At 45.3% G+C, this 22,509-nt stretch overlaps 1 protein-coding gene across 3 annotated transcripts in view; it reads right to left on the minus strand.

The window, feature by feature from the left end:
* abca4a (ATP-binding cassette, sub-family A (ABC1), member 4a) overlaps positions 1-22,509 on the minus strand; it is a 54,136-nt gene that overhangs the window by 4,283 nt on the left and 27,344 nt on the right. The window contains exons 14-43 of one of the 3 annotated variants that reach the window (XM_021620506.2): positions 22,241-22,417; positions 21,785-22,007; positions 21,267-21,488; positions 20,741-20,945; positions 20,105-20,416; positions 19,049-19,235; positions 18,660-18,791; positions 17,942-18,081; positions 17,587-17,724; positions 16,085-16,269; positions 15,839-15,941; positions 15,374-15,579; positions 15,228-15,282; positions 14,787-14,864; positions 14,282-14,457; positions 13,972-14,096; positions 13,667-13,765; positions 13,126-13,315; positions 12,695-12,789; positions 12,572-12,604; positions 12,252-12,357; positions 12,082-12,156; positions 11,783-11,952; positions 11,419-11,596; positions 11,074-11,189; positions 10,522-10,669; positions 10,170-10,293; positions 3,091-3,220; positions 2,755-2,875; positions 2,492-2,554 (exon numbers count right to left, since the gene is read on the minus strand). In XM_021620506.2, coding sequence (XP_021476181.2) covers positions 2,492-2,554; positions 2,755-2,875; positions 3,091-3,220; positions 10,170-10,293; positions 10,522-10,669; positions 11,074-11,189; positions 11,419-11,596; positions 11,783-11,952; positions 12,082-12,156; positions 12,252-12,357; positions 12,572-12,604; positions 12,695-12,789; positions 13,126-13,315; positions 13,667-13,765; positions 13,972-14,096; positions 14,282-14,457; positions 14,787-14,864; positions 15,228-15,282; positions 15,374-15,579; positions 15,839-15,941; positions 16,085-16,269; positions 17,587-17,724; positions 17,942-18,081; positions 18,660-18,791; positions 19,049-19,235; positions 20,105-20,416; positions 20,741-20,945; positions 21,267-21,488; positions 21,785-22,007; positions 22,241-22,417 — 4,312 coding nt within the window. The remainder of the gene's footprint in view (positions 1-2,491; positions 2,555-2,754; positions 2,876-3,090; positions 3,221-10,169; positions 10,294-10,521; positions 10,670-11,073; positions 11,190-11,418; positions 11,597-11,782; positions 11,953-12,081; positions 12,157-12,251; positions 12,358-12,571; positions 12,605-12,694; positions 12,790-13,125; positions 13,316-13,666; positions 13,766-13,971; positions 14,097-14,281; positions 14,458-14,786; positions 14,865-15,227; positions 15,283-15,373; positions 15,580-15,838; positions 15,942-16,084; positions 16,270-17,586; positions 17,725-17,941; positions 18,082-18,659; positions 18,792-19,048; positions 19,236-20,104; positions 20,417-20,740; positions 20,946-21,266; positions 21,489-21,784; positions 22,008-22,240; positions 22,418-22,509) is intronic. The other 2 variants (XM_021620505.2, XM_021620504.2) reach the window with 2 other exon arrangements.

The following is a 22,509-nucleotide window of genomic DNA, read 5'->3' on the forward strand; positions in this document are numbered from 1 at the left end:
ACTACAGTGCCTTGCGAAAGTATTCGCCCCCCTTGAACTTTGCGACCTTTTGCCACATTTCAGGCTTCAAACATAAAGATATAAAACTGTATTTTTTTGTGAAGAATCAACAACAAGTGGGACACAATCATGAAGTGGAACGACATTTATTGGATATTTCAAACCTTTTTAATAATTCAAAAACTGAAAAATTGGGCGTGCAAAATTATTCAGCCCCTTTACTTTCAGTGCAGCAAACTCTCTCCAGAAGTTCAGTGAGGATCTCTGAATGATCCAATGTTGACCTAAATGACTAATGATGATAAATACAATCCACCTGTGTGTAATCAAGTCTCCGTATAAATGCACCTGCACTGTGATAGTCTCAGAGGTCCGTTAAAAGCGCAGAGAGCATCATGAAGAACAAGGAACACACCAGGCAGGTCCGAGATACTGTTGTGAAGAAGTTTAAAGCCGGATTTGGATACAAAAAGATTTCCCAAGCTTTAAACATCCCAAGGAGCACTGTGCAAGCGATAATATTGAAATGGAAGGAGTATCAGACCACTGCAAATCTACCAAGACCTGGCCGTCCCTCTAAACTTTCAGCTCATACAAGGAGAAGACTGATCAGAGATGCAGCCAAGAGGCCCATGATCACTCTGGATGAACTGCAGAGATCTACAGCTGAGGTGGGAGACTCTGTCCATAGGACAACAATCAGTCGTATATTGCACAAATCTGGCCTTTATGGAAGAGTGGCAAGAAGAAAGCCATTTCTTAAAGATATCCATAAAAAGTGTTGTTTAAAGTTTGCCACAAGCCACCTGGGAGACACACCAAACATGTGGAAGAAGGTGCTCTGGTCAGATGAAACCAAAATTGAACTTTTTGGCAACTTTTTGGCGTAAAAGCAACACAGCTGAACACACCATCCCCACTGTCAAACATGGTGGTGGCAGCATCATGGTTTGGGCCTGCTTTTCTTCAGCAGGGACAGGGAAGATGGTTAAAATTGATGGGAAGATGGATGGAGCCAAATACAGGACCATTCTGGAAGAAAACCTGATGGAGTCTGCAAAAGACCTGAGACTGGGACGGAGATTTGTCTTCCAACAAGACAATGATCCAAAACATAAAGCAAAATCTACAATGGAATGGTTCAAAAATAAACATATCCAGGTGTTAGAATGGCCAAGTCAAAGTCCAGACCTGAATCCAATCGAGAATCTGTGGAAAGAACTGAAAACTGCTGTTCACAAATGCTCTCCATCCAACCTCACTGAGCTCGAGCTGTTTTGCAAGGAGGAATGGGAAAAAATGTCAGTCTCTCGATGTGCAAAACTGATAGAGACATACCCCAAGCGACTTACAGCTGTAATCGCAGCAAAAGGTGGCGCTACAAAGTATTAACTTAAGGGGGCTGAATAATTTTGCACGCCCAATTTTTCAGTTTTTGATTTGTTAAAAAAGTTTGAAATATCCAATAAATGTCGTTCCACTTCATGATTGTGTCCCACTTGTTGTTGATTCTTCACAAAAAAATACAGTTTTAAATATTTATGTTAGAAGCCTGAAATGTGGCAAAAGGTCGCAAAGTTCAAGGGGGCCGAATACTTTCGCAAGGCACTGTACGTCACCTATGGGCACAAACCCACAGTCGCTGGACCAGACAGGACTGGCAAAAAGTACTCTTCACTGACGAGTCACAGTTTTGTCTCACCAGGGGTGATGGTTGGAGGAATGAGTGTTGAAGGAATGAGCGTTACACCGAGGCCTGTACTCTGGAGTGGGATCTGGAGGTGGAGGGTCCGTCATGGTCTGGTGCTGTGTGTCACAGCATCATCGAACTAAGCATGTTGTCATTGCAAGCAATCTCTACGCTGTGCATTACAGGGAAGATATCCTCCTCCCTCATGTGGTACCTTTCCTGCAGGTTCATCCTGACATGACCCTCCAGCATGACAATGCCACCAGCCATACTGCTAGTTTTGTGAGTGATTTCCTGCAAGACAGCAATGTCAGTGTTCTGCCATGGCCAGCGAAGAGCCTGGATCTCAATCCCATTGAGCACGTCTGGGACCTGTTGGATCGGAGGGTGAGAGCTAGGGCCATTCCCCCCAGAAATATCCTGGAACTTGCAGGTGCCATGGTAGAAGAGTGGGGTAACATCTCACAGCAAGAACTGGCAAATCTGGTGCAGTCCATGAGGAGGAGATGCACTGCAGTACTTAATGCAGCTGGTGGCCACACCAGATACAGACTGTTACTGTTACTTTTGATTTTGACCCCCCCCCCTCCCTTTGTTCAGGGACATAGTATTCCATTTCTGTTAGTCACATGTCTGTGGAACTTGTTCAGTTTATATCTCAGTTGTTGAATCTAGTTATGTTCATATAAATATTTACACATGTTAAGTTTGCTGAAAATAAACGCAGTTGACAGTGAGAGGACATTTATTTTTTGCTGAGTTTATATAGAGGTCTTTAGTATAGAGTGGTACTGTACTGACCTCCCCAGGTGACACTCCCACACAGATCCTGTCAACAGCTGGCTTTGTCTTCCCCATGTATGTCTGGGAGGAGAGAAAGAGAGCGAGAGAGAGAGAGAGAGAGAGAGAGAGAGAGAGAGAGAGATAAATAGAGAGAGGAAGAGAAAGAGATTGAGAAAGATATAACCATCTTGTTCACACTGCAAATTATTGAGTCAATAACCGAGAAACACATAACACAGGAGTCCTGAGTGGTCAGTCAGTTAGTTAGTTAGTTAGCATACCTTGGTGAGATCTTTAATCTTTAAGATGTCATTCTTGCTTCCCCCATTATAGATGTGTTCTCTCTCCTGGGCCACATCCACGTCTTCCTCCACGATGGGATCCGTCTTACAATCTGTGATCCTATTACAGGTAAGAGGTCAGAGGTTTAAGGTAAGTGGCGAAGTGCTGTTCTGGACTGCTCTCACAATCAATAACGCATAGAGTTACTGGTACTAGTCAACTGGTAATGGTCAACAGATTCATACGATTCTGATCCTTAAACAATTAGATGATCTTTTAAAGTACTACAGCAATGTAGACTTGTATATTAGATGTGAAGTGAAGCTGTTGGTTACCAGTGATCCAGGAAGAAGCGGTACTGGATCAGGATGTTCATGATGAAATAGACAAAGCCCTCAACAGCCATGAAGACCAGGTTCTTCCCTAAAAAGTCCCAACTGTAGGGGTCCAGACTGAAGTCCTCGCCTGACACACACAAAGCAAAGCAAACAGGATCAGCATGTAGCATGGAATAATCCGCATTCGTACACCATCTGATCTAACCGATGTGTGAGAAGTGGGAAAAGTTTGAGTGCTGACAAACACGGAATATGCTCCTGTTACACTTTAATCAGTCAGCTTATCTTCACATAAAACATTCATCAAGAAAACTGGGTGATGGTGCATGCACACTCGGTGGCAAATGCTCCGATAGTCTCCTATATCCACTACCGACCAACAGTGCCTTCCGGAAGTATTCAGACCGCTCACTTTTTCCACATTTTGATATTTTACAGCCTTATTCTAGAATTGATTAAATAAATAAAAATGTTCAGCAATCTACACACAATACCCCATAATGACGAAGCGAAAACAGGTTTGTAGAAATGTTTGCAAATGTATTACAAATAAAAAACTGAAATAGCTTATAGACATAAGTATTCAGACACTTTGCTATGAGACTGGAAATTGAGCTCAGGTGCATCCTGTTTACATTGATCATACTTGAGATGTTTCTACAACTTGAATGGAGTCCACCTGTAATAAATTCAATTGATTGGACATGGTTTGGAAAGACACACAGCTGTCTATATAAGGTCCCGCAGTTGACAGTGCATGTCAGAGCAAAAACCAAGCCATGAGATCCAAGAAATTGACAGTTGAGCTCCAAGACAGGAATGTGTCAAGGCACAGATTAGGGGAAGGGTACCAATCAATTTCTGCAGCATTGAAGGTCCCCAAGAACACAGTGGCCTCATTCATTCTTAAATGGAAGAAGTTTAGAACCACCAAGACTCTTCCTAGAGCTGGCCGCCTGGCCAAACTGAGCAATCGGGAGAGAAGGACCTTGGTCAGGGAGGTGACCAAGAACCCGATGGTCACTCTGACAGAGCTCTAGAGTTCCTCTGTGGAGATGGGAGAACCTTCCAGAAGAACAACCATCTCTGCAGCTCTCCACCAATCAGGCCTTTATGGTAGAGTGGCCAGATGGAAGCCACTCCTCAGTAAAAGGCACATGACAGCACACTTGGAGTTTGCCAAAAGGCACCTAAAGAATCTCAGACCATGAAAAACAAGATTATCTGGTCTGATGAAACCAAGATTGAACTCTTTGGCCTGAATACCAAGCGTCACATTTGGAGGAAACCTCAAATCAAATCAAAATGTATTTGTCACTGCGCCGAATACAACAGGTGTAAACCTTATAGTGAAATGCTTACTTACAGGCTCTAACCAATGGTGCGAAAAAAGAAGAAAAACAATGTGTGTGTGTAGGTAAGTAAAGAAATAAAACAACAGTAAAAAGACATATGAAAAAAGAGTAGCTAGGCTATATACAGACACATGTTAGTCAGGCTTATTGAGGTAGTATGTATATGTGGGTATGGTTAAAGTGACTATGCATATATGATGAACAGAGAGTAGCAGAAGCATAAAAAGAGGTGTTGGCGGGTGGTGGGACACAATGCAGATAGCCCAGTTAGCCAATGTGCAGGAGCACTGGTTGGTCGGGCCAATTTAGGTAGTATGTACATGGATGTATAGTTAAAGTGACTATGCATATAAGATAAACAGAGAGTAGCAGCAGCGTAAAAGAGGGGTTGGGGGGCACACAATGCAAATAGTCCGGGTAACCACCTGTTCAGGAGTCTTATGGCTTGGGGGTAAAAACTGTTGAGAAGCTTTTTTGTCCTAGACTTTGCACTCCAGCACCGCTTGCCATGCGGTAGTAGAGAGAACAATCTATGACTGGTGTGGCTGGGGTCTTTGACAGTTTTTAGGGCCTTCCTCTGACACCGCCTGGTGTAGAGGTCCTGGATGGCAGGCAGCTTTTCCCCAGTGATGTACAGGCCGTACGCACTACCCTCTGAAGTGCCTTGTGGTCGGAGGCCGAGCAATTGCCGTACCGGGCAGTGATGCAACCGGTCAGGATGCTCTCGATGTTGCAGCTGTAGAACCTTTTGAGGATCTCAGGACCCATGCCAAATCGTTTTAGTTTCCTGAGGGGAAATAGGCTTTGTCGTGCGTTAGTTAGTTTGTTGTAGAGAATGGGGACGTGCTCGGTGCTCCTTTTCCTGTAGTCCACAATCATCTCCTTAGTCTTGGTTACGTTGAGGGATAGGTTGTTATTCTGGCACCACCCGGCCAGGTCTCTGACCTTCTCCCTACAGGCTGTCTCGTCGTTGTCGGTGATCAGGCTACCACTGTTGTGTCGTCAGAAAACTTAATGATGGTGTTGGAGTCGTGCCTGGCCATGCAGTCATGGGTGAACAGGGAGTACAGGAGGGGACTGAGCACGCACCCCTAGGGAGCTCCAGTGTTGAGGATCAGCGTGGCAGATGTGTTGCTACCTACCCTCACCACTTGGGCTGGCCTGTCAGGAAGTCCAGGATCCAGTTGCAGAGGGAGGTGTTTAGTCCCAGGATCATTAGCTTGGTGATGAGCTTTGAGGGTACTATAGTGTTGAACTCTGAGCTGTAGTCAATGAACAGCATTCTCACATAGGTGTTCCTTTTGTCCAGGTGGGAAAGGGCAGTGTGGAGTGCAATAGAGATTGCATCATCTGTGGATCTGTTTGGGCGGTATGCAAATTGGACTGGGTCTAGGGTTTCTGGGATAATGGTGTTGATGTGAGCCATTACCAGAATTTCAAAGCACTTCATGGCTACGGACGTGAGTGCTACGGGTCTGTAGTCATTTAGGCAGGTTGCCTTTGTGTTCTTGGGCACAGGGACTATGGTGGTCTGCTTGAAGCATGTTGGTAATACAGACTCAATCAGGGACATGTTGAAAATGTCAGTGAAGACACCTGCCAGTTGGTCAGCACATGCCCGGAGCACACGTCCTGGTAATCAGTCTGGCCCCGCAGCCTTGTGTCTGTTGACCTGTTTAAAGGTCTTACTCACGTCGGCTACGGAGAGCGTGATCACACAGTCGTCCGGAACAGCTGATGCTCTCATGCATGCCTCAGTGTTGCTTGCCTCGAAGCGAGCATAGAAGTGATTTAGCTCGTCTGGTAGGCTCGTGTCACTGGGCAGCTTGCGGCTGTGCTTCCCTTTGCAGTCTGTAATAGTTTGCAAGCCCTGCCATATCCGACAAGCGTCGGAGCCGGTGTAGTATGATTCAATCTTAGCCCTGTATTGACGCTTTTCCTGTTTGATGGTTCGTTGCAGGGCATAGCAGGATTTCTTTTAAGCTTCCGGGTTAGAGTCCCGTACCTTGAAAGCGGCAGTTCTACCCTTTAGCTCAGTGCGAATGTTGCCTGTAATCCATGGCTTCTGGTTGGGGTATGTACGTACAGTCACTGTGGGGACGACGTCCTCAATGCACTTATTGATAAAGCCAGTGACTGATGTGGTGTATTCCTCAATGTTCCGGGATTCTTCCGATGACATGTTCCAGTCTGTGATAGCAAAGCAGTCCTGTAGTTTAGCAGCTGCTTCATCTGACCATTTTTTTATAGGCAGAGTCACTGCTTCTTCCTGCTTTAATTGTTGCTTGTAAGCAGGAATCAGGAGGATAGAGTTGTGGTCGGATTTACCAAATGGAGGGCGAGGTTAGAGCCCTGTACGCATCTCTGTGTGTGGAGTACAGGTGATCTAGAATTTCTTTCCCTCTGGTTGCACATTTAACATGTAGATAGAGATTTGGTAGAACTGATTTAAGTTTCCCTGCATTAAAGTCTCTGGCCACTAGGAGCGCCGCCTCTGGGTGAGTGGTTTCCTGTTTGCTTATTTCCTTATACAGCTGACTGAGTGTGGTCTTAGTGCCAGCATCTGTCTGTGGTAGTAAATAAACAGCCACGAAAAGTATAGCTGAGAACTCTCTAGGCCAGTAATGTGGCCTGCAGTTTATCACAATATACTCTACTTCAGGCGAGCAGAATCTAGAGACTTCCTTAGATTTCGTGCACCAGCTGTTGTTTACAAATATGCTCAGAACGCTCCACCTCGTTTTACCAGAGTGTGCTGTTCTATCCTGCCGATGCAGCGTGTATCCCGCTAGCTGAATATCCATGTCGTCATTCAGCCACGATTCAGTGAAACATAGGATATTACAGTTTTTGATGTCCCGTTAATAGGATATTCGTGATCTTACCTTGTCTAGTTTATTGTCCAATGATTGCACGTTGGCGAGTAATATTGACGGTAACAGCAGCTTTCCTAGTTGTCTTCTACGGGTCCGGACAAGCATCTGGCTCTACTTCCTCTGCGTCGCTTCCTTTTGCAAATAATTGGGATATCTGTCCTGTGGGGTGTTTGGAGAATATCGTGTGAGTCCTGCTTGCTGCTGTTGTTGTTGTTGTTGAAGAAATCTTTGTCTAGTCCGAGGTGAGTGATCGCTGTCCTGATATCCAGAAGCGCTTTTCTTCTGTAAGATACGGTTGCAGAAACGTTATGGACAAAATAATTTACAAATATCATGAAAAAAAACACAAAATAGCACAATTGTACAATTGGTTAGGAGACCTTAAAACGGCGGCCATCTCCTCCGGCGCCATTTTTGAAACCTGGCACTATCCCTACGGTGAAGCTTGGTGGTGGTGGCAGCATCATGCTGTGGGGATGTTTTTCAGCGACAGGGACTGGGCGCCTAGTCAGGCTTGAGGGAAAGATGAACGAGGCAGTACAGATAGATCCTTGATGAAAACCTGCTCCAGAACAAAGATTCACCTTCCAACAGGACAACGACCCTGAGCACACAGCCAAGACAACGCAGGAGTGGCTGCGGGACAAGTCTCTGAATGTCCTTGAGTGGCCCAGCCAGAGAGAGCCTGTACTTGAACCCAATCGAACATCTCTGGAGAGACCTGAAAATAGCTGTGCAGCAACGCTCCCCATCCAAACTGACATAGTTTGAGAGAATCTACAGAGAATGGGAGAAACTCCCCAAATACAGGTGTGCCAAGCTTGTAGCGTCATACCCAAGAAGACTCGATGCTGTAATCCGTGCCAAAGTTGCTTCAAAAAAGTACTGAGTAAAGGGTCTGAATACTTATGTAAATGCGATATTTCCGTTTTTTTATATATATAAATTAGCAAAAAATGTATTAAAATGATGGTGTATTGCGTGTAGATTGATGATGGGAAAATAACAATTTAATCCATTACAGACCTGCCAACCCTGTCCAACTTTTTAGAGTACCTGATGCGCACGGCAAATTGGAGATTCACTCGCGCGAGTAGCACGCACGCTCGTCCACGCGCTGCTGGTGAGTCTGATTGCAATTATGGAATTGTACCAAATCAAGTCTATAAAAGGTTGGAATACTTTATTGACAGCATCCCATTTACACAAATGGTAAAAGTCACTAACAATATGTAATTAGAAAATACACACAAAAGGCATTTATTCTTGGAGATTACATGTACAGTGTAGAATGAAGATAATTATCTATAACGTTTTTAGCACAAATTGTTACATAAGTTTAGTCTCTATAGTAGAGGAACGCTTGTCACCTCTCAAACAGGGCCAATCACTAGTGCCTGCTCACAAGTATTGGCTTTTTAGACACCATTCCTAATCAACACTGAAAGCAAAATCATTTTGAAAACCCAAAAACAAATGATCGCAAACTGGCTACGCAATGCTTAAGAAGGCTACCGCAAAGGGAATCTGAACGCTGTTCGCTAGAAGAGTCCGCTGTTTCAGTCTATGTAAAGGTGCCTAATTGTATTTCTTTGCAGCACATACATCAATTCAGATTTTCGAAATTGATAAGATCTCAAATCTAGTGCAAAAGCATTTTAGAAGCATTGCCTCTATCGCTAATACCAGACACTCATTAATTCTTCATCGCAGTCTTCTAAATTCCTGACTCCATTTAATGCCAAGATGTTTATATTTATTTTTGATTATACTTTTACTTTTGTAATGTGACGTGGATCATTATTACATTTACAGTCTATCAGGTTGAGTGATCCTCGTAATGTTACGTGGGAAAGACAACTAATGGGACGCAGAATTAAATGTATATCACACTCGCACAAATGCGACCAGTTATTTTTCGTATTTGCATTTCATTTATTTCACTCGCAAATGCGAGTGAACTGATGGCACTTTGGAGCCCACTGAATGTCCATCTTATGTTCGCTAACGTTAGCTTGAAACAATTAGTGTTTTCCTTTCCACAACACACGTCCACGTGTTTACGTACAGCTGACAGTCGGCAAACTCAGCATCACAACAAACAGGAGGGGCAGACACCGGGTAGCTACGTCGAATAATGATGTATTAATCTCCATGTCCGTTGACACAAACTCCGTACATGTCTGTGTGTTGCAGCTCGAGTGGATTTATTTTTTATTAAAATGTTGTTGTTTTTTTTAAGTTTAAAAATAAATAAAAATCAGGCCCTAATCATTCATGGCTAGTACTCACACAGTGTCCTAAAGTATTTTGGCATACATATCTGTGTACATGGACAGAAAATTGTATAGTTGGTAGCAAATGCATGCATGTTGGCAGGTCTGCAATTTTAGAATAAAGCTGTAATGTAACAAAATGTGAAACTTTCGGGAAGGCACTGTAACTAGCTAACCACACTCATTAGTCGCCACTGCTTTGACTGGTCTTATCAGCTGATTAGGGAAAGCTAATTCAGATCCACAAGTTATTTAAGAAGTGTCTTGGGTGTAAATCTCCTAGAGCTTCGGCAGGACAAATACACAGCATCATGTTTCAGAGGCAGTCGGCCCGACCCGGGGCCATCCGAGGCCAATGGTATTCCCGTCCTGTTATGGCATTCTGAATGCATCATGATTTTGGCTTTGGGGTCTGGAGATGTCCAAGACCTGCAGAACAGGCTAGGGTTGCTAGCGGCATTTCCCTGCTGACCAATCAGAATGCAGACCTTGGAGCGAGTGGTGGGGGTGGCAAGGGGTTGAAGGGGGTGAGGGGGTTGGAGGGTGACGGGGCAGGGGGTGTGACTCACCAAAGCGGGCATAGACGTCAGTAACAGCCTGATTCATAGCCATGTCGATCAGACCCCGGCCAAGACAATAGTGGGGGAAGATCAGCAGCATTTTCTTCAGCAGCTGGTTACACTTATACAGCGCCTGAGAGAAGAAGGAAGTTAGAGTGATACATAAATAAAGGGAGGGAGTGGGGGAGAGAGAGAGAGGGGAGGGGGAGGAAGAGACAGAAATGGAGGGCCAAACCACACAGTAGAATCGAGTCACTCAACAAGTACTAGTATTTGAAGAGTCATTGAGCAGGGGGTAGAGACAGACAGGTCTGTGAGTAAGTACAGGAAGCGTTTATCCCAGGCTGTGCTCTCCACTCACCGCTGTGCTGTCAAACAGGTCAAGGATGAAGGTGATGGCACTGCTGTTGATGCCAATGAACAGGTTGATGCAGGACAGAGAGACGTAGGCTGTGCTGGGAATACTGAAGATGTAGGACATGGGGTACATCATGGGCGTCACAGACCACCTCCAGTGAACAGAGACAGGTAGGGAGGGTTTTTCTCATCGTTTGATCAAGCTTATAATTTTTTTAGGATCATCTTAAGATTTACATGTGGTCCTTGCCTAAATGTTCATTCTAGAAGAAGGGTTTCCTCTGGTCCAGAATGTCAGCTTACTCTGTTACTGTTAAATGGAGTTGAGTGGCGTGAGCAGCACTATAAACCTGCTACAGGTTTAGCCCCATTAACACCACTCAAGTTCTCATCGCCTGTATCGCTGTACAGTACAATCCATTCATCATTTAGAGCATGCTGTAAAGAGCTGTTCGAGATGCACTCTCCAAGGATAAATTACCGCTAACCTAAATCTGTAACCTTCCACCTTTAGCCCAAGTAAACGGGCGTACTGTCCTGTAGTACACCGACTTACCCATAGAGCATGAGCAGGGCTGTCAGGGGTTGGAGGTTGGTTGGCGACGTGTAGCACTTCTTGTCAAAGACCATGAAAATAGCCACCACAAGTGCTGCACTGATAGAGTAATTCACCTGATGAGGGGGAAGTGGCACAATGAATGTCAAGCCCTACGTAGAAAGATCAAACGTATCTCTCAAACCGTTGGGCTGTTTGAGTGGACACGTATGCCATGATCTGCCATGCCATATTAATATAGATCATCTAAGAGAGTGGGTAGCCTCGCCACGAACCGTTTTGGCACGTCAAGAACTTGGTGTGTGTGTCAATGTGAGATTGGAGAGAGCATGACGGGAGACATACCATGTCCCAGAGGAAGTTGGCCATCCAGTAGATGACGGGACTGACCCCGCTGACGAACTGGAGGTGTTTGGCCTGGGTCACCCTCTCCTGGATGAGGTAGAGCACAAAGGAGGCTGGGACAAAGGACATGGCGAAGACAACACAGATAGCCACCATCGCATCCACTGAGGTGCTCAGACTAGGAGAGGAGAGGAGAGGAGAGGGAGTAGGGTTAGATAGCCACCACCACATCCACTGAGGTGCTCACAGGGACACAGAACGGGGTTAGTTGATCCAGGAGATCTGTCTTTAATCACCTCACCTGATTGGCTAGTACTCACACAGTGTCCTAAAGTATTACATCTCCTGAAAGGCCAGTACTCACACAGTGACTTCAGACAATTGTTCCTTGGTAAGGTTGAGAGGGTGGTTGATAGTGGTGATGCCGTATACATCCAGGCTGGCATCTTTGGGCAGGTTGGCTCTGAGGATGGCGTTGTTGGCCACGTTCATGAAGGCCACCATGGCATGCCAGCCCTTGTTGTTGTACCACACCTTCAAAAATACAGAATGGACATTCTAGTGAATCTTCTTTTGCTGGTGTATGGTACAAAAGTAAGACAGTGGATTTGCAGTAGAGGGTTAAATTGTATACACTGTAGACAAGTGCAATATATGCCTTGCCTTGACATTATATTCACTCTCCATGTAGCGAAGGAAGGTTCCTATGTCCTTCAGAGTTTGTTTGGAGTATTTACCCTGAAAAGAAGAGTACCATGATTGGTTACATGGACAGTTACAGGGCTGTTGAAGTGTGTAAAGATCCACACCAGAGACATCTTTAGTAGTCGTACCCCAGTAACATTGAGCAGTCGTCCCAGCTGTGACGCTGCGTCCTGGATGGTCTTAGGGTCCACATCTAACACAGGAAGCTGTCCCCCGACAGATATACCTCCATACCTGGATGACAGACAACAGACAACTCATTTACCTCCATATCTGAACACCAGGAGTAAGACAGCTAAAACTCCTTATACAATAACGGTACTATGCCCCTGGCCACCAGAGGGCGGTACAACATCACTTTTCATTACATGACGGCCACAAGGTAACACCCACCTAGCTCATTGCAAATATACTACGTTTAGAATTTTGTAAAATATGGAAATAGTACCTTTGTTCATTCACCCAGTATTTGCTCTTCAAACTGAACAAGAAAGACATATGAATTATACCATTAGAGTTGTGTATGTAGAACAGAAGAAAGTAGATGAAGGCTGAAATAGTTCCACAGTACCTGGCCTTGATGAGGGAGGGGTAAGTCTTCACCAGGTAATCAGAGATATTCCTGCCTGTTAGGTCCACCAGAACATCACCTGTCGACTGGATCCTCTATAATACAACACACACACACACACACACACACACACACACACACACACACACACACACACACACACACACACACACACACACACACACACACACACACACACACACACACACACACACACACACACACACACACACACACACATTTTAATTTGACTGCAGGCCTAGTAGTAAGTAATCAGAATGGAGTAGACTTCAGCTGTAGTGTTCTATATACACAAACAGTGTATATATAACTTTGTGCATTTGTGACTGACTGGGATTTAAACCGGGGCCAACTGATTACCACAATATTGTATCAGCCCAGTTAAAGCCTATGCATATATCTCCACTAACCTGTGGTGGTGTTATCCCCCCTGCTCCCTCAGGGCAGACAGGCAGCATGGTGAGTTTCCTAGGGGTACTACACTGGCAGCCTGGGGAAGGGTTAACTGCGGTCCACTCTGGTCCATCCAACATGTCTATCAGAGCAGGGTTCAGTAGCGGCATCTCCCACTCCGTTGTGATGTTATTACATGGGAAATCCCTATACCGGGAGCACGCATGCACACATGCACATTGTTACACTTGAAGTGCCTATCAGGATCAACATGATACACAAAATAATTTTTCGGGCATATGCAACGACGCCTCCCTCCTCCCCTAATGTTTGTTACTTTTGGGCATACAGTAGCCAACATGATATCAGTAACTATGGCATTCTTTAAGAAGGTCTCAAACTCAAGACTAGCGCACATCTGGCCTGCGAGTTGCTTTCTGGCCCCCAGACTGATATCTGACTCCTATTGGAATCGAGCCTTAAAGTGATGCTATACTTCGACACTTAGTAAACAGATGATGTTGTATGGTAAGTGAACTGTCCCTGGTCAACACTCACTCCAGAGGTTCATCCACCATGCAGCGAGTCCCAAAGCCAGGCTTGTTCAGCAGCACCTCTCCAAAGTACCTCATCTCAGGGTCCAGGATACGCTCGTTACTGGAAGATGGCACATCCAACAGTCAACAGCAGTCTTTATCAAACGTGATCAAAATCCACATAATCATTCGCGACTTCTGCGTTTTACTCATGTGTTGTGCCAGTGGAATTGCACTTCCTCAGACTGAATCTGCTCTGAATTGGCTGGATGAGTGATTTAACAAATGGTGCTAGACTCAGGGCAGGACCGAAGTCTCTATGCTCACCTGAAGAAGGTGAACTGTCGTCCATACATCCAGGGACTAAGGGTCAGGCTGGGGTACTCTCCAAACGGAGGTACGATCGTAGTGAACATCAGTGATACGAACACAAAACTGGCTGGCAAAACTATCTGATGAAGCCAAACAAAAGGACACAGGGACGTTTCCATATTCAAATTCTGCATCATGGAACTGGAACCATCAAGAAATGTGTAACATTATTGCACATTATTACAAATAGGGATTTATAGCCAATGCACATGATAGAGGGGACACAAAATGCACGGCGCAAACAGCCGTCTGTGGAGAATGGTACCTGAGCAAAGAAGTCCTTATGTGATCTTATGGCGTGGTGAAACCGTTTGATGAGCAGGGCAAATAACTGTTTCAGGACCAGACAGACACCTTTGACCTGTCTAGAGCCCCGCCCCTCGCTGCCCTCCGAGCCCCCAGAATTCCCCTGCCTGTTGGCCTGGGTCTCCCCATCTGCCTCTGTAACATAGGGAGAGGTTGGGAGTTAAATGTTCCCTGTCTGCAGACAGAAAGAGTGATACTACAGAGCTTAAATGGTCTTCTACAGTGATAGCCATAAACACTGCATGATCTGCAAGCCTGCAGCGCCACCACTCAGCGTAAGACTGAATCTATGACAGCTTCCTGTAAAGCCACTAAAGAACAGTATTTGGGTCAAGAATTGACAGTCCTAGTTTAAAGGCCATGGCTTATAAAATATATGTTCATTATAGCCATTGCAGCATTATAGCCATTGCAGCATTATTTCCATTGCAGTAGTTTCTAGCTTGTTGCTTGTAGCTTGTCACCTTCAGATTGGTCGACATAAAGTGCTACTTTGTTGTGTCCTACACTGGGTCGAGGTGTCTGCTGCCACAATCTCTGGTCTGGGGGGTAGATGACGGCAAATTCAACATAACTGTCACACACATAACATCACAGTACAGTACTGTACAGTCTTCACACAGAACATCACAGTACAGTACTGTACCGACCAACACAGAACATCACAGTACAGTACTGTACAGACCAACACACAGAACATCACAGTACAGTACTATACAGACCAACACACAGAACATCACAGTACAGTACTATACAGTCTTCACACAGAACATCACAGTACAGTACTGTACCGACCAACACAGAACATCACAGTACAGTACTATACAGACCAACACACAGAACATCACAGACAATACACAAGTTATAAAAGACATACAGTTCAGATCTTCTTCTTTTTAAATTACCTTGTGTAGTTTTGCCAGATTTGACTTCACTGTCCGCTGTCACTTTCAGGAATATCTACAAGAGAAAAATAAAGTGCCTTGGTACATGGCCATCAAACATGGAAACATGCAGTGGACTGATGTATTGTGACTGAATATAGGCTCACCTCCTCCAGTGATGTGTCGGAGACCCCGAAGCTGCTGAGGCCGATGTCAGAGAGGGTTTCCTCCAGCTCTCTGAAGAGGGAGGCGTAGGCCCTGGGCTGGAAGCCCTGGTTGGGTAGCAGGTAGGTCAACTCCTGGCCGATAGCCTCGATCAAACGGGCCTCTGGGACATGGTGGTGGACCAGCCCTGTGATGCTTGACAAGTCACCTAGTAGGGAGAAACACACACACACAGACTCACACACACATACACACACACACACACAGAAACACACACACACAAACCGAGTCAACACTAGTGGTGGAACCAACGCTGTGGTTCTGGCTATGTCACCTGTTACAAGTATGTTACAACATATACAGAACATACACAGATGCAACAGCTAGTGAGGAAAGTGGCCATGTGTAAAGGGGCTTTATGGTCCCGTATACTTTATGTCACCTAAATTCCTCAATGAAAACCTTACCGTCCATCTGTCTGTCCGGGGCTTTGGCTTGAGGTGACTCTTCTTTGTACGTGGTACAGGTGGAGCATTTACACGAACACTCATCAGTACAGTCACACTTCATCTAGGACAAAGAGAAAACGGCATCGATGACACGCACCGCTGTCTAGGCAATGAAAGCACTCACTCACCCTAGCGCACACTTCCCTTTCTCACACAAACAACAACACACTTTAGAGTCTCTTTCCGAGATCGTATCCATCCCACCTTGGTCCTGGGTCCCTCGTATTTCATTCGTCGAACCAGGGTGAGGTAGAACCCGGCACCGAAGCAGTTCTTGAGGAAGAGCGGGGAGCCGCAGCAGTGAAGACGACCCTGAGAGATGATGGCCACACGGTCACTCAACAGGTCAGCCTCGTCCATGTGGTGAGTGGACAGAATCACTGTACGTCCTAGGGAGGTAGAGAGAGGACGAGAGAGGGCGAGAGAGAGAGAGAGAGAGAGAGAGAGTGGGTTATATAGGGTTAGCATTATGAGATGGCATTTGATATTATACATTTCCGATGTTGGTAAATTCCAGTTAATCAGCTGTTTTTCCTGCTCCATCCAGCAGGAGTATTCGGTTGTAACACTCACTACCGAGTTCCAAACTGCCTCTGGAAGCAACGTCAGCACAATAACTGTTCGTCGGGAGCTTCATGAAATGGGTTTCCATGGCTGAGAAGCCGCACACAAGCCTAAGATCACCATGCGCAATGCCAAGTGTCGACTGGAGTGGTGTAAAGCTCGTCGCCATTGGACTCTGGAGCAGTGGAAATGCGCTCTCTGGAGTGATCAATCACTCACCATCTGGCAGTCTAACGGATGAATCTGGGTTTGTTGGATGCCAGGAGAACGCTACCTGCACCAATGCATAGTGCCAACTGTAAAGTTTGGTGGAGGAGGAATAATAGTCTGGGGCTGTTTTTCATGGTTTGAGCTAGGTTCCTTAGTTCCAAAGAAGGGAAATATTAACACTACAGCATACAATGACATTCTACACGATTTTGTGCTTCCAACTTTGTGGCAACAGTTTGGGGAAGGTCCTTTCATCTTTCAGCATGACAATGCCCCCGTGTACAAAGCAAGGTCCATACAGAAATGGTTTGTCGAGATCGGTGTGGAAGAACTTGACTGGCCTGCACAGAGCCCTGACCTCAATCCCATTGACAACCTTTGGGATGAATTGGAACGCCGACTGCGAGCCAGGCTTAATTTCCCAACATCAGTACCCGACCTCACTAATGCTCTTGTGGCTGAATGGAAGCAAGTCCCCGCAGCAATGTTCCAACATCTAGTGAAGGCTGTAATAGCAGCAAAGCGAGGACCACATAATTTGGTAATGTAGTGTGTTCCAATTACTTTTCAATACAATTCAAAATAAGTATTCAGATAACCTTCATTGGAAAAAACAAGTAGTTGAATATTATAATGTATTTGTAAATACACTTGGAATGTATTTGAAAAAACTCAAATACACTGACTCAAATACACTCCTATGCATTAAACTGAGTTATTTAAAAAATAATATTTGAAATAAGTATTTGAAAATACTTTCAAATCTATTTGGTAGACTATTTTTTTTTTTTACAAAAAAACAATCAAATACTTAAATAAAAGTTATTGTTTTGGGCTGTGTATTTGAAAATACTCTAATTCACAGAAAAAAATGTATTTAAATAACAAATACTTAAATACACATGTAATTATAAACCAGGTCTGGTGTGTACCTGATCGGTACTTGAGTAGTAGGTCCCAGATAGATCTCCTGGAGTAGGGGTCCACCCCCGATGTGGGCTCGTCCAGGATCACCACCTTGGCACCGCCCACAAATGCCATAGCAACAGACAACTTCCTTTGCATGCCGCCTGAGAGGAGAAGATGAGGACAGGAGGAGAGGACAACAATACTGGTATCTCATATCTTGATTATGACACTCTAAACACAAGTTAAAGATGAGAAGAAGTGTTTGTTTCATCATCGCTGGCAGTGAAACAGAACTAGCAATGATGAACTATATACTGTAACTGTGCCCGAGGCCCAACACAGTGTGTGTGTGTGTGTGTGTGTTTGTGTGTGTGAAACCTGAGAGGTTCTGTGCCTCCTCGTCTCTCTTGTGGGGCAGGCCCAGATCCTCCAGCATGTTCTCTACCTCCAGCTGAGCCTCAGACAGAGACCTCCCCTTCAGCAGGCTGTAGAACAGGATGTGTTCTTCTACGGTCATACTGAGAGAGACAGACAGACAGACAGACAGACAGACAGACAGACAGACAGACAGACAGACAGACAGACAGACAGACAGACAGACAGACAGACTGTGGTGAGCAGCTGCACTCTGCTGAATGTGCTCCTTCGAGGGGAACACCCCAACAGAGTAGGAAGTTGGGATTTTATGAATCACTCAGCAACATTCTTTTTGCATTACATTCTTGTTTCATTATGATCTTTTCCCAACATACCCACATCAGACCAAATAGTCTTTATTAAACCTGTAGACACACAGAACAACATCTTAATCTCCATAGACAGAGATAAATTAGACCTGTTTAGGAAGTACCCGCACCTTACCTCCCCCTCCCCACGCACTAACGCAGAAAGAGAGGGGAGCGAGAGAAGAGACAGAAGCTAAGAGAGATGGACAGAGAGGATGAGGGAAAGAGAAAGAAAATAAGTGTGCAGAGAGAGACATGGACATGGTGGAGAGAAAGACAATAGACAAATGCATCACCACATCTAATCCCTCCTTGTGTCTATATGACTCGTTAACCCACTGAGGCAGCAGGCACTGTAAGAGGTCACCTACTGGTGAAAGAGGATGTTGTGTTGGGGACACATGCCCAGAGAGTGCCTGATGGTGTCCATGTCTGTCCGGATGTCCTTCCCATAGATGGAGGCTGTCCCAGAGGTGGGAGGGAACATCCCCGTCAGGATAGACCTGGTGGAGACCACACAGAGGGACAGAAGATGTAGAGGACAGACAGAGTCACATGGCCAGATGTCACTACACCTACTGTCACAAAGCTGTCCCCCAACCAGTGGTTCTCAATCTATTTTGGTTGATCACATTCTGCCCAAAGAACCTGCTCATAGGTCAGGTATCCCAGGGGATAGAAGGTACCACAGGTTGAGAAACACAGCCCTGAACTGATTCAGGTGGTCAAAATGTGAATCATTTGACTGTGGGTGACATACAAGGTGGTGGTCTTCCCAGCTCCATTATGCCCCAGGAAAGCAGTGATCTGGCTCTCATAGAAGGTGATGCTCAGTCCGTCTACCGCAGGTTTTTGTCCCCTACCAAACACCTTGACCAGGTTCTGAACACACACACCCTCCACCAGTCCTGCCGGTTCCCCCTCAAAGTAGGCATGGCTGGGCTGACCTGGGGGGAGAGGTGAGAGGTTGGAGGTCAGATGTTAAAGGTCATTGGGATAGGAGTTGTGAGGTCAACATCTGATACAATTAATAGATAGAATCCAATATAATCAATACAATCAGATAGATGTGAACAACAAGCTTACCTTGTCAGGGTTTTATAGTGTGTCATTCATATTATACAACATCTACACTGTGGTGTGCACTGATAAGGCTGGAATGGGTGTCCTGTTACACAGTTGTTACAGGGTTATGATAATAATGTTGTTTGTCTGTGCTGATAGTGAATAATAACTGTAACAAAGCTGTTTATGTTATTTTTGCCTCACAAAAATAGCAACTTCACATGACCTTCCACCACATTGCATCATGACCTGAAAGACGTTATTTTATCTAGTCACTGTTCATAGCCCTAATCTGACAAATCGTTGCTGATACACCATTGAATGAGATGTCTTAAGAAAAACAATGGCGAACAGTGAAGGTGAAATCAGGGGAAAGGAATGCTGCCACTTTGACTGTGTGAATGGGAGCGAACCAAACGGGAGCTGAATCACATATTAACTAACTCTGACTGAGGGAAATGTACCAATGTGTCAGTCTGTATTGAGACCCGACCTGGAGAGCAAACACACTCAAGGACAGCGGGTTCCCACACACTGCCTGCCGCTAAGCATTATGGGCCGGGCAAGCAGGCCACAGAGAGAGAGAGAGAGAGAGGGAGAGAGCTCTATTGTTTCAAACCTCATCAGCGATTCATCAGAGATGCTGGACTGAGACAAAGAGTCCATGGTCCTGATACTTACATATTTAAAAAAGAATCCACTTAGTTATTCTCTTTAGAAGACAAGTGGATTTATTTGAATGTGTTTTTACCCTCTTTTTCTCCATTTTGTTTTTCCTCCTGGTTCTTCTTGTTCTCCTCCTCCTCCTCCTCTTCCTCCTCTGTTTTCCCCTTCCCCAGCCTCTCTCGTTTGTCCTGGTGTTTGCAGGATGGCAGCTCCTCATCTGGTGCCTTAGTCTTCTGCTCGTCACCTGGTTCATGATTGGTCTTCTGCTTCTCTTCAGCCTGGTTTACCAGGTTGTCAAACCTGGGTTTCTCCAACTCTTTTGGCTTTGGGGGTCTGGAGTTGAGCCAATAGGAGGGCAGGATGGGGAAATAAAATGGCCGACCAATTCCATACTGCCCTATAGGAGAACAGAAATAAACACGGAGGCGGTGCTGGTTTTAGAATCCAATCATCAAATAAGACCCATAGTTATGAACATCAACTCCAAAAGTACAAAAGTAACCAACTGGTGCTGAGTTTCAACATTACTCCTTCTATGACGTTCATTATGAGTTTTTGTAACTGATTTAGGCATACTTACTATATGCATTTCTGCCATGAGTCATAGCATTATAGCCTGGTCCCAGATCTGTTCGTGCTATCATGTCAACTCCAAACATGGCATGACAAGGAGTGGCATGATGGCACAAACTGGTACCTAGGCTAATAGCATGGTGGTTACCTGGGAAGACGTTGTCGAGGTACCAGGCAAGGACGGCGTAGAGTACAGTATCCAGGGCCATCATAGAGATGGAGGTGAGGAAGGAGTACTCATCCCCCTCCAGAGGGCTGGTCTGGATGTTGTCCCACTGCAGACCCAGACCCTGCTCCTCATAACGGGACAAGTACTCTGTCCCAAAGCCAAACGCCACCTGGGACATCAGGCTCTGAGAGGACAGACATGGAGAGACAGAACACGGAAGGAACATCAACTGATGTTAGCTGTTGAGATGGTTATCTAAACTGACTGTATGAAATGTTAGTCTTTTTAAAGGTGTAAGACAGCAAAAACATGTCTGGGGTCAGGAGTCAGAAGCCACAGTACGTACCAATGTCCATGCTAACATACTGTATCACTTAGAACGAATGCCAATACATTTCTTCATGCTAAGTGATATGCTAGTGTGGATATTGAAACACAGCTAGAAGAGTAAAGAATGAAGATAGGTACATGTGTCCCAGGGTGGACTTATACGGAGGTTACACACCGCCATGATCTTGTCATCCTTGGTGATGCGGTCCTGCCATGCAAAGCAGAGGATGTGGGGCAGGTAGAGGGTGAAGTAGATGATACCGCTGCAGGCTGCAGCCAGGTTGGCCTTGTTAAAGAAGACACTGAGTAGGAAACACTGCATGATGGTGGCCGTGGTGAAGGTTAGCAGAAACAGGAACAGGATCAGAGGGTTGCTGTAGTTCAACACCTTACCACCCTGGAAGACAGAATAAAGAATTGAATTGGTTTTTGTTAGTGTTTAGAGTTAGAGTCCCTATTTGCGTTATGCACAAAGGAGAAGTTACACATTGAAATCACATATAATATGTGATTGTTACAAAATGTTGGGGACAAAAGTAAAAAAATCTAGTTTATTTCCCAAATCTTCCACTAGAGGTCACAACAGTACATTCAAAACAGCAGCCTTCTGAGAGGCTCTGATCTATGACATAAATTAACATTGACCAACTAGCCATTTTGGTCATTTACAACTTGAAGCCAATTAGGACTGACCATAATGATCACCGTGAGCAGGGAAGTGCTGGCAGCCATCATGAGGAAGCTGTCTATGAACCATGTGACCCACAGAACCCCATTGGTGACCCCCATGGTCTTCAGGGTCTCTTTGAGCCTGAGCTCCTTCTCCAAGACGATGCTCTTCACAGTCATAGACACTGAGTAGACCCACGCCAGCACCATGAAGATGGGGAAGCAACGGTTCAATGTCAGCATGAAGCTAGAGGAGGAGAGGTGGTATGAGAAAAGAAAGGGAAAGAGGAAAGGTGGAAAAGAGAGAGAGACGAGAAAAAAGAGGAAAGGGGGGAAGATAGAGAGAGAGGATATAAAAATTATGGGGGTAATCGATGAGAAACGACCATCAAAGAATGCCATTTCTAAATGCAACAATAACATTTAACATTGACAGGCAGGCCTTGGGTTGGCATTTGTGTCTTAAGGTGTGTCACTCACAGGTCGTCCACGTAGCATGGGTACGGCATCTGTTGTAGGTAGACACCGAGGGGCCAATCCTTGCCTGTCTGGGTCCTGATGATGCCATGCTCTATCATGTCCTGCAGATAGGCAAAACCCCCCCACACGTAACGGAGATCATCCACAGGGTCGGCCCTAGGACCAGGGTCCCAGTATCTGTGGCCAGAGGGAGAGACATAAGGAAGAGAGGGGTATATCTGAGGGCTTGATCTGCATTTAAGCATTTGGAAATGGATTTGTTTTTAAAT

Source organism: Oncorhynchus mykiss, chromosome 11, assembly GCF_013265735.2.
Source record: "Oncorhynchus mykiss isolate Arlee chromosome 11, USDA_OmykA_1.1, whole genome shotgun sequence".
Classification (NCBI taxonomy): domain Eukaryota; kingdom Metazoa; phylum Chordata; class Actinopteri; order Salmoniformes; family Salmonidae; genus Oncorhynchus; species Oncorhynchus mykiss.